General features: G+C 38.0%; 1 protein-coding gene across 1 annotated transcript in view; it reads right to left on the bottom strand.

Annotated features, from left to right (window-relative positions):
• Window positions 1-12382, bottom strand: part of FBXL2 (F-box and leucine rich repeat protein 2) — a 56195-nt gene that overhangs the window by 40080 nt on the left and 3733 nt on the right. The window contains exon 2 of the mRNA XM_086615173.1: window positions 876-937. Within this exon, the coding sequence (XP_086471299.1) occupies window positions 876-937 (62 nt within the window). The remainder of the gene's footprint in view (window positions 1-875; window positions 938-12382) is intronic.

Genomic DNA, 12382 nt, shown 5'->3' with positions numbered 1-12382 from the left:
CAAGCTAACCCAAATATCTCTTTAGTGTATTAAGAAGAAATCATCAGCTCAATTCTAATAACACCATCACTAAAAACTGCAATCACACCAGATAAGTGAACACCTTTCCCCATCCCATCCCCAAAGAGTGGGCTGGAACAAAACCAATATGCACGTTCAGAAGATGCTGCTGAGCTCGTTCAGTTCCAGCTCTTAAGTGATCACATCCAGTCGAGCAGTATCGCCACATTCGACAGTTTACACTTTGCTTGAAACCAACTTTCAACAAGATGAGAGTGTGAAGACATCCGTCAGTGTCTCAACCACAGGCTGAACTTACTGATCTCTGTGTTGTAGCTAACTCCTGCAAAGGTGATCTACTCTCACACTAGCAAGTTGATGAAATTTATGACTAGTTGAATGACTACACAAGAAAAATTCTCCTGTTGGTTCTACCTTATATAACACAGACTGGCAGTAATGGTAACAGACACCACTTTTCACTGCAGTGACTTTTTGAAAGCTTTGAAGTTGAATTTATATTTCATTTTATTATAACAAAGTTCCTGACACAAAGAATATGAACCACATTAGAGAAAGGATGATAGGCTCTTCAGACAGATAAAACATCGTGCAGTGTGGAAGAGCTGACCACTTTATACACCAAAGCTTTCTGGACATTTTATTTCACTTCTTTTTCTGATATGCAAGGAAAAGATCACTATGACTAACCAAAAGACAAGTTCAAGAATTCCAAGAATCAAATCAGCAGAAATTAATGCTATTTATTTGAAGACAGATTTAAGAAAGAATGAACAGCACTTGATAGCCTGTACGCCACCTAAGCAATACACGATCCCCAGGTTTTTACTTCTTAACACATCATGCAGAATTACCTTAACAGAAGTTCTTTGGGTAGTTTTTTGTTAATAAGGGCTTCATCATTATTTGAGAAAACCTGGAAACAAAAAGAAAAAACATCATTTAAAAAGTCCAACAAGAAAAATAGCTTTTAGAGAGTCTTTTCACATTCTGCCTAGGTGCTTAATTCTTTTAAATTGCTGTTAATGTCAAGCTTTCAACATGTTAGTTGGTAATACTATAAAACTGTTTCAATACACACAACAAGGCCACACCCACGCATACACCTGCTCTTCCCTAGTGCTAAAATTTAACTGCACAACAATTGTGGAGCAACTTAATAACCATTAAACAAGCAATCACACTTTACAACCCATAAAGAAGTATTTTAGTGGTAAACCTTCCAGCAACAGCAGGGCACATACTAACGTGCATGAGTTGCACAGTCCTAAAACTGTCCCTTTACAGAAAACAGAAACTGGACAATTTTCAGTTATCCAGGTCCCATCCTTCACTGTCTACAGTGTAAATTCTTGGCTCAGGTACTGCCAAGTAAGGCAGTGAGTATCCGTCTGTGAGATGGGTAAGGAATTTACTGCCACAGAAATGACAGCAACTACTAATAAGCAAAGGAAGCACCTCAAGAAATGCTACAAGACAAACTGAAAATGCCTTTCACCCAGAACTTCATATTACTAACATATCTCCTAAAAAAAAGAAAGTGAAGAGACCGAAAGAAAATGCTCAAGGGAAAAGCAAGAAATGCTGTATTACTGTATTTATACACTAATAAAAATGACTGTATAAAAAATAACAAGAAAAAAATGAAAAACAGAGAAAAAGGAAAAGAAAAAAAAGCAAACAGGAAAAACATAGGGAAAAAACCTGCAAAAACATGGACAAAATGCAAAAACACAGACAATATGCAAAACAATCCGCAAAAAAAACCTGCCAAAACCTGCAAAAAAGGTGCAAGAAAGGGATAAAACACAAAAAAAGGGATAAAAATGGATAAAATGATAAAATCATATAAAACAGAGAAAAAACACAGAAAATTATAAAACCAGGTAAAAAAATTTATAATTTTCTGCAGAAAATTATAAAACCAGATAAAAGGCAGAAAAACCGCAGAAAACACAGATAAAATTGAAAAAACGTGGGGGGGGGAAGAAAAAAACAAAACAGGAAAAACTCTCACCAAACCAAAAACCTGGGAAAAAAATTGAAGGAAAAAACCAAAAAAAACAAAACACCCAAAACCACACCGAAACAACTTGGGAAAACCGTGAAGCTCAACAAGAGGTGGTTTTGAAAAACAGTACATCAAGCAAAGAAACCAAATAAAGCTGAATATAAACTTGGCTCTGCCTTCATAAAAAATAGGGAGTCAGTAGAAAGTACACATCTGGGAATTCTGAAAATATCTCCCTATAAAATACTGTAAAATTAGAAAATGGCAATTTCCTTCTGGCTGCTGTCAAGAAGCCTTTTTCTCTTCCAGTACATCTTAGGCTGATTTCAAGCCTAACATCATACCACTGTTTTCCAATTTTGACACAACAGCAAAAGCCACTTTCTTCACCCACCGCCTCTGCGTACGGTTATTCACGCGTCTAAGAACAACAAAACTGTCAACTTTCAACAGGACCAACAAGTTCGATCAAGTTCCTTTCCCTGCAACTGGAGCAGACATTAGGACAATTCTGGTTCCTTCAGAAGAAAGACATTCTTGCCTTTAAGCAGTTCCACATGGCTGACCACAGGTTCAGGTTTGCTCTGGTTGTGCTTTACATCCGATACCTGTTGCTGTCTACAAACAGCAACATCTACTTCCATTAAATTATCTATTTCCAGCCTTTACGCTGAAATATGCTACGTACATCACTACTGGTTTCAGAACTGATTGACTCCTTCTGAGCTTGTCAATCCACAGATTTACGATTTATCTGCATGTATGTCATTTTAGTATTAGATGTAAACTTATGGTTTGCAGCTTATAATCTGAAGACAACGGTATTTATTTGGATAATTTTTTTAGAACAACAGTCAAAATACAGGCCTAATTGTGTTTATTCCAGCTCTCATTTGGAAAAAGGATACATATTCTTGTGCATTACAGGTTAAAAAAAATTAAGCTGCAAAAATGGGAGTTACCTCCATGAGAGCACAATAAGGTCTGTTGCAAAACAAACGAGTGAACTTAGATCTCACTAATTTTGGTCCAGAACACTAAAAATCCTCTTTCAAGCTAGTTTTCTATAGTTGCAGATAATTCCTCAAAAGTTACATCATCTAGAATATACTTCCCACTTACATGCATAAATACGTTTTAAATATATATTTGCAGATTGCTGCTAGTTTACATGTGTGCCACCACTTTGCCAGTAAAAAAGCTGCTACTATCCATTTCTTCTTTACGGATATACAGTAACATGGATATATGCTCACTGTCGGGAGGTGACACAGCATTTAAGTTCCTAAGGTATGAGCAAGTTATTATTTAATACAAGTGCTCAAGACTTTGGAGTATTTCCAACTACTCAACAACTCCTGCACTAAAAAGTCAAACCACCGCAAATCATAGCACAGACTTTTGGGAATATTAACTATTCTTCTACTGAGGCCAAGCTGAAAATCTAAACCTACAACCAAACTGGAAATTCTTATGGGAAAAAGGGTTTATAATCTCTAGATGTTTATGTGAGCTATCTTTAGATTTTTAAATTGAAGTTGGAGGGACAAACTATTTTTAATACATGACAAGCAGATATGACCAATATAGTTGCATTTAAGAATGTCAGTCAAAACTGGAAAAAATGAAGCTTTTACTACTGAATATGAGAAGTGTGCAATTTACCCAGACACACAAGGTACCATGCCTGCAACACAAGTCACAGATAAGGCCACAAACAGATTCAAAGCAGTTTTCCCTCAAACAGTAAGTTTTGTGTGTTCTTGTATGCATTAGCTATAGTTATGGTGTCATATAAAGTATTATTCTTATGGAATAAGAATATTTAGGAAAAATGAAAGTGTCTCTTCAAGAGAGTACTCTTTCATTCTGAAAAAAAGTATATTAGTTTCTAGAGTCATATTGCAATTGCATCTGAGAAGAAAGTGACTTTAAAGGCTCTTAAATACTAGGTTTTCCTCCAAATGAAGAACAGGCAGGGGTTAACTGGGGTACTCATCTTCTAGATGAACATTTGTAATGTGATTTTGAACATGTGCAAGCAGAGAGAATAGAAGGTGCAAACAGGGTAATATATTCATTCCTTAAACATCTCCAGATCATCTAAAACTTCCATTAACGAAATAAATACCCTGAGTACATTTATGTATCACCTCTCTGAAGTAAACGGTGCCGTCCTTTTTATTTTTTATTTTATTTTTATCACATAACTTCTAGTTTTGTTTCTATTTACAGAAAAAAACAACAAAAACAATCGAGAAAGTGTTAAACAGCTGTTAAAAAATATTCTCATAATCTTGTCACATATGATTTATTTTTCTTCAGTTACAGATCGTGCAGACAATGACATGCTCTCAAAACATCTGTATACAATAATACAAACAACAATTAAGAATACCGTGGATGTAAAAAGAATATTTCTTCTCTCTTTGCTTTTGCGTTTGGTAGCAAGTTTGACTGTATTCATGACACAGTAACTCAAACTCTAGAAAAGTGCAGTTTTAAACTACAGTAAAAGTGTAGTTAAAAGGAATTGTGAGAACTAACAAAATGAAACCCGTGAGAGAAACTGTAATTGCTTATTAATTGAATCTTGAGCCATTTCTTACACTCCTTAACTGACCTCTCTTAGTGGTTATCTTCAACATTCCTTAACTTCTTGGTGGTATCTTCACTGTACTTTTAAAAGACTAGTTATAATGACCTAAAAAGGGTGTATTTCCTTAAAAAATGACCTAATACTTGCTTACACTAAATGTCTTCAGTAACTACCACTTAATTTTTTTATCTCTTTATTGCACAAATAAAGTATCCATTGCGTAAAGCTGTCAAATCCAAAAAGAATAATCTCCCTGTTTTGCCTCCCCTTCCATATTACTAAACATACTAATTACCATCAGTCGTAGAATAGAACCTCTTGGTACACCACAGTTAGTGTGCCACCATTGAAGGCACCACATATTATTCTCTTCTGGTCTAACAGTTAGTGATAAAGCCCTCCCGTTTTCACCAGAATTACAGAGTTAAATAAATCTTTTCTGATGCAGTTGCGCGTTTGTGGTTTTGTATCCAGTCTGGCAAAGAACTGTAATATGCTCAAAAAAAGTTCACTTTTCTCTACAAAGAAACAAAGGAATATTCATCCTGGTTTATCATGCTTATCTAAAACATTTAGAAATTCACTTCAACTAGTATTTCAAGATTAAAATGATGTTATACTACTAATTTTGTTGATAGTCCTTAGGTTTTTGTAATGATGCACCTTCAGTTGTCATTCAGTCCTCTATTGAAGAGGACTTTTCTTTGCAGACAAAACAGCTTTGCTAGCAGCTCAGCCATTACGGCTCAGTTCCACAGAGATATTTATGTATCTAATTTCCACTGAAATCAGAGTAGATAAGGACTTTCAACCTGTCAACTTTTCAAATCAAAAGTTATTAAAAAACAAACGATCAAAACCAGAATGGCTTAGTAGTGTGCTAAAGGGAGTAATTATGGGTAAATGTAGATTTGGGAAAAAGGGAAGATGAAGTCTGAGAGACTCCAAACATTAGCAAAAAGAGAAGACAGATATATACTGAAAACAAGGCTGAATTCTTTATCAAATCAGGAATAAAACCCAACATTGGCTCATTGTCACCAAAGGCGATGGTAGTTTACACAATCATAGAACGGTTTGGGTTGGAAGGGACCTCAAAGATCATCTAGTTCCAAGCCCTCTGCCATGGGCAGGGGCACCCTCCACTGCACCAGGTTGCCCAAAGCCTCATCCAACCTGGTCTTGAACACTTCCAGGGATGGGGCATCCACAACTTCTCTGGGCAACCTATTCCAGTGTTTCACCACCCTCAGAGTAAAACGTTAGTTACTTACATCCAATGTAAATCTGCCCTCTTTCAGTTTAAAGCCATTGTCCCTTGTCCTATCACTACATGCCCTTGTAAAAAGTCCCTCTCCAGCTTTCTTGTAGAACCCCTTTAGGTACTGAAAGGCTGCTAGAAGGTCTCCCCAGAGCCTTCTCTTCTCCAGGCTGAACAACCCCAACTCTCCCAGCCTGTCCTCATAGCAGAGGTGCTCCAGCCCTTGGATCATCTTCATGGCCTTCCTCTGGACTCGCTCCAACACGTCCATGTCCTTCTTATGCTGGGGGCCCCAGAGCTGAACACAGTACTCCAGGTGGGGTCTCATGAGAGCAGAGTAGAGGGAGACAATTAAATCCATATATTTCCCTTCTCCTGTGGTTGACAGAGCAAATGTTCTAGTTAAATTGTAAATACTGCCATATTGAAAAAGCATCAAGTCTTTCAGGTTTTCACTGGCAAGAACAGTATTTAAGTACTATTTATTCAGTAATAGACATTGTAATAACAAGATGTTTTAAAGGAAAATCCTGATAAAATAAAATCAAAGTTTTACTCTGTTCCCCTGATCTGCAGATTTTTGTTACCAAACAGAAAACCCACCAGTTTGCTGCACATCTCTCCTCCTCAGTGAAGACATCCAATTGTTGCCTCTGCAATTTCCCCTTCACCATGCTACCAAAATTGCCTCTCGCTATGGCGGCAGGAAAGATCACCTTTGCTAACCAGAGCAGTTCATGAGCACACTAAAGTAATGAATGGCACCCTAAAAATTTCTATATTTAAATACAGCAGAAAAACGGAGGAAGAAAAAGAAAAGGGAAAACAATCTTCCTTCACTATAAATTCAGGATTATCTCATGTTACACCACAGCATGCTCTCTAACGATAAGAGAATTGCTGCTAGCTGGCGCTTCCTCCAGAAACGTGCAATTAATGCATTAGACACAGGCAGAATCATTTAACACCATGCAAGTAGCAAAATGTAACTGTATCTAGGCAATAAAAGGAGCGTTAGGTGAATGGATGTGCATTGCCAACAGAACTGAAACAAGTGACATCGAAGACACGACAGTTGATGGCACAGGGCTGGTGTTCAGTTAGAACCCATCATAAAGTCTTCCGTATAATCAATAAAATTATGGCACGCCAAAGCGGACCTTGAAAGCTGATGCCATCTCAAACCAAGCTTGCCTACAGCAGAGACAGACTGGCAAAGTCTTTTATTTCAACACTCGGACACTGTCTGCCCTCCAGGCTCTCACTCCTATGCTCCAGCTGCTCACCATGCTCCATTTCAGGCTCTAATTTTATGCACTTGAATATCCCAATATCATCTCAGTGTGTCGTGGTCACTAATCTCTTTTTGCCTTGGACACTCTCTACCAGAGCCCAGAGCATCGTCTCCAGAAGGCTTGTAGCTTCCTCCTTACTGTCAAATACTCACTGGATCTTTTGCACTGGTCTTTCCTCAAGACCTTTTCTCTTGGAGCACTGTGACAAACTGACTGATCAAAACCAACTAACACCTTTTGTTCTTACTGTGCTGGTCACCTTAAACAGTTAAGGCACACCTTCAGAGAATAACATCAAACACACCTGGGAACACCTCTTTGTCTTTCCATAATGCCTTCCACTGACCTAGGACTGCCTATAAGGGCCATATTGCTTTTTAAGTTTCCCCAGAGTAAGCACTGTCTAACATAATAAAACCTACCAGGCAGAAGGAGCTGGCCACACTGTCCACTTTGCTGCTTGGTTTTCTTCCAGAAGAGCCATCATTCTTGTTTTTCCAGCACTGGTATTCATAACACATCATTCACATTTTACTGGAGGGCATCAGCCTGGCTCTGCAAGGCCCTCTTCTCACTGGGTGACAGATCAAGGCCATCTGTGAACTTCAGAGCTGATGTCTGTGGCTGCACAACTATCTCAAGGCATTCAGCTGTTTCAATTCAACTGCCTCTTACTTAGCATGGAGCAGGAGGTGCTTGGAGGTTGCCCTGCCTGCTGTCTCAAGCACACCAGCTGGTTCTCAGTTGACCAAATAGCTCACGTCACCCTTTCCTGTGTGCTTTTCAGAACGGCAGTCACCTACTGCCAATAACGTTATTTGGAAATCACCAATGAAGCCTTTTCAAGAGTATGGCTTAATTACTGCAAGCAGCCAAGGTAGTAAGGCCTAAAAGGTCAGCCTGACCCTTTAGCTGAGCTAACCATCCTTTAATGCAAGACTTAGCCTGGTCTCCTACGAAGTCACCAAAGAGATAGCAATCCTCTGAACTAGCCCCAGGTATTAAGCATACTTGCACATACTGCTGTCTTACTAGCACTGTTATTTAAGGTGCTGTGGCACAGATTTATCTAAATATTTAATTCATTGTACATTCTGATACAAACCAAAGAGGCACAGAACGAACTCAAAGTTGCATAATTTTTTCTGTACCATGTCAACGTTTCACACTGACTTGAGTGAGATAGTTCCTACTTTAACTTGTTTAAAATTATGAAGCGGAAATCCAATAGTTTGCAGAATTGGTGATTGGTCTTATTACTTGCAGACCTAAAATTCAGTTGAAAGGTAGCCTTGTATCAATGTATTGCTATCATGTAACTGATGTTTGTAGGCTACACAACAGAAAACATTAGGTTCAATCCAATACCTAACCAAAATAAACAGGCATTACAGTATTACTTGCAAAAAAGGTTTGCAAGTTCTGCTTCCCCCTTGTTACTCTGAGATAGGAGCTACATAGAAGATTAACCCTTCATGCAGGTTATGATCCACCTAGTTCACACTTTGTCCTTTAATGCATCTTGTTCTAACCACTACAAGAGATGGCAAAACAAATCTGAACCACATGGAAAAATAAACTACGCCTTACGTAACCTTTCATGACTAGAGCCTGGTTCAGCTGCAGGGGAAAAAAAAGACAAAAAAATCCAACAACCATGGTTTAAACACTAAGAAATTTGGGAAAAGCTGTTAATTGTATCCCTGAATGTTCTGTAAACATGCATAAAGAGACAACTGAAAAAACAGGTTTGACAAAGTTTTATCCTTGTTATCTGTTAGTCATATTGGGAAATGGGTTTAAATTGAAGGGGAAATGGGTTTAAGTTGAAGGAGAACAGATTTAGATTAGATCTTAGGAAGAAATTCTTCAGTACGGGGGTGGTAAGACTTTGGAATAAATTGCCCAGAGAAGTTGTGGATGCCCCCTCCCTGGAGGTGTTCAAGGCCAGGTTGGACGGAGCCTTGAGTAGCCTGACCTAGTTGAGAGGCGTCCCTGCCCTTGACAGGGAGGTTGGATTAGATGATCTCTGAGGTCCCTTCCAGCCTATGCCATTCTATGATTCTATATACTGATTGGTAAATCTACTCTTCGGTTTACGTTCTTTTTTAAAAAAAATTAATGACTGAATATTTCCTTCTTTAGCTATTTATCCATTATTCCCCTTTTAAGATTATGCACTTCCAATAAAAACAGTACATGATGAAGCATTTAGACATTATATCTAAAAAAAACAAAATAAAGCATTCAATTTGAAGTGATTTGTAGATTTGACTGTTAAGTGGAACATGGGGAAACCCATATCATCTATTTTACAGGCTTGGAGATCAACAGATCTGTGCCAGAAAATTAAAATCAAATGGATGAAGCAGTTGTTGACTGTAGCCCATCACAAAGGTAGATTATGCATCACACAGATTCTGTGCTTTCTGTTTCTTCAGCAGATAAACAACAAATCCCTCCCTTAAGCATCAAGCAGAGACTCAGATGCAATTTGCAAGAGCCCAAGTTCAAAACACCTGAGAAAGGTACTTTCCTTTGACCACTCAAGTAACTTTGAGACTCTAAGCAGAAATACTGGAACAGATTCTAACGCAGCTTCCATCGCAACATTCACAGGGACTGTATGCTCAAATTACAATTTGTTCCATCACAAAAATAATCCATTTAGTTTCATGAAGTCTTGTAGAATCATGCTATATAATACAGATTCTCAGACATTCAGATCATGATACGTCTCTGAAAAATCTGGCCAAGAGAAAAGTTGGTGTCCCTCTGTTTTAATGCAGTAATATTTGGTTACGGATAGCCATTCAGTCTCAGCCATCCAAATTTAATCCACATCACAGATTCATCAGAGCCCTTAGAAGGACACCTTTCAAAACTCCTCTGAATCATTGCTTCTGCATATAGTTGTTTTTACTGCCATACATACAACTAATTTTCATTCCCAGTCTCCAATATTAGAATACAAACTAACGCACTGATGGCATTACAACACAGACCTGAAATCCTCCCAGAGTATGCACATGGAGGTCCACTGCAGGTCCACTTCCCCAGGAGTTTGCACCATTCTAATCTGGACTGGCACAGCCTTCCCTCCAGTCATGTAATCCCACATCCAGAAAGGCAATTCTTTTTCTTACTGTACTTAGCTCAAACTGTAAATGAAATTACAGCTTAAAACCTGACTGCATAGTTGAAGCAGAATCCCTTCTCCTAAGCAGCTGTCAAACAAAAATTTTGAATACTAACATTCGTCCCTGCAACGTAACTGCCCTTCAAAAACATACTTGAGACTTAAAAGGTATAGTTCATTGCAGAAATTACTCTATAGCTTCTACAAAGCCATTTCAAAGCTGTGCTTCGCCTGCACCATAACCGCTATGTCAGAACTCATGTTCTTCCAAGTACCGAGAGCGTGAAATCTTTATTACAATGAGAAAAACTTCTTTGCAGGACGATCTCACTAGAGCACGAACCAGAAAAAAAAGATGACAAGGTCTGTGTTGCGGCTGCACACGCCTTATATGTAGCATATAATTAATAAAAGCCTTCAGTAATGAGACAAAATTAGGTACTCTTCATTACAGGCAGCAATTATAACTGACTTCAAAGTAAACAGCATCATAGTAGCATCTCCAAAACATCTTTTTCAAACTGCTCCAAGAAAGCTAAGAGGTTGAGATTTAGAGAAATTGGACAATCGCTTAATTGTTATTATCTGCCAAAGTTTATGGCTCTTGCATTTCTGCAGAAATAAAAGAATCTTGATACTTTTGCTTAAGAAGTAGATTATAGACCATTTTCAGAACTACATGCACACTCAGACATTTTGCCCCTTAATATTCAGATAACTACTACATAATATCAAGTCATGATATGGAAATGCCTTTCCTCTGAAGCTCTGACCTCAATTTCAACCTCTGAAGACAGACAAACTTGATGTACTGGTAGTTTCACATTTATTCAGATTTGATGATGTCTTGTCTCCTTATTGATTTAAATTTACAGAACATTCTGGTTAACCAGTTGAACAGCGATCAAATCCAATGCAAACAGAGTTTACTATTTCCTTTTACCTGAAGGATAACACAGGAAAACACTGGGATAGAAAAAGAGAGTATACCATGAAGTATGGCCAATATTTTAAGTGTAGCAGTTTGATACCAAATTTTAAGTACTTTCTTGTGTGCTCCACAGCAGCAGCTTGTGGTTCCAAGCAGTCAAAAACATGCAAGCCCAGAAAAGGGCACATTTCCAGCTCCAGTCCTCCTCTAGCACCAATGCAGTGATTCCTTCAAGGCAAAGATAACAATGCAGAGGGAATCCACTCAAGAGACTGGCTGTAGTTGATAGTATCAGCTGAGGTGCCCTTGTATTTTAAACAATACAGCTATTATTGGATTTCCATTACTTCTCTGTACCCAACAGAAATTACTTTAGTCCATTTAAAGGTTTAAATTCATATTGTAGTTTTGATTGGTTGGGGTTTTTGTTGCATTTCTGTGGTGTGTTGTTTTTTGGGGTTTTTTTTTGCAGGGGTGAATGGGGATGGGGGATCCAGTGAGGATAGGAGGGAGGTCATTAGAGTCAGCAAAAATTATGTGTCTCACAGATTCTGTGCTTTATTTTTCTTGAGCAGGTAAATAACAAATCCCTCCTTAGGCATCAGACACTCGAATGCAATTTGCAAAAGCCTAATTTCAAAGCACATGAGAAAGGTACTTCCCTTTGACCACTCGAGTAACTTTGAGACTCTACACAGAAATACTCAGAATCTAAGGCCGCTTCCACCACAACATCATTCACTGGGACTGTACTCAAAATCAAGCCAATCACAAAAATAATCCATTTGGTTTCACGCAGTCTTGTAGAATCACACTTTATACATAGATTTTCAGACATTCATAGCACAATGCATTTTTTGAAAAATCAGTCGGAGAGAAAAGCTTGATTTCAGAAACTAGTAGTAAACAAAAAAATCTTTAAGCTCAAGAATAACTAGTTTAAACTTTGATAGAGACATAAAAGTAATTTCTTGATCTTGAAAAATAAACATGAAATTGACAGAAGAGATATCAGTATGCTGTGAATTTTAAGCCTATTGTTACACTCTTTTAGTGCCTTATGTGTACCTTTTTCTGTTTTAACAATGGATAAAGACTTCCTGCATTTTCAAGAACACAAATCTG

Source organism: Tauraco erythrolophus, chromosome 7 (genome assembly GCF_009769465.1).
Source record: "Tauraco erythrolophus isolate bTauEry1 chromosome 7, bTauEry1.pri, whole genome shotgun sequence".
Lineage (NCBI taxonomy): Eukaryota > Metazoa > Chordata > Aves > Musophagiformes > Musophagidae > Tauraco > Tauraco erythrolophus.
This window is presented reverse-complemented; position numbering and strand designations above follow the sequence as displayed.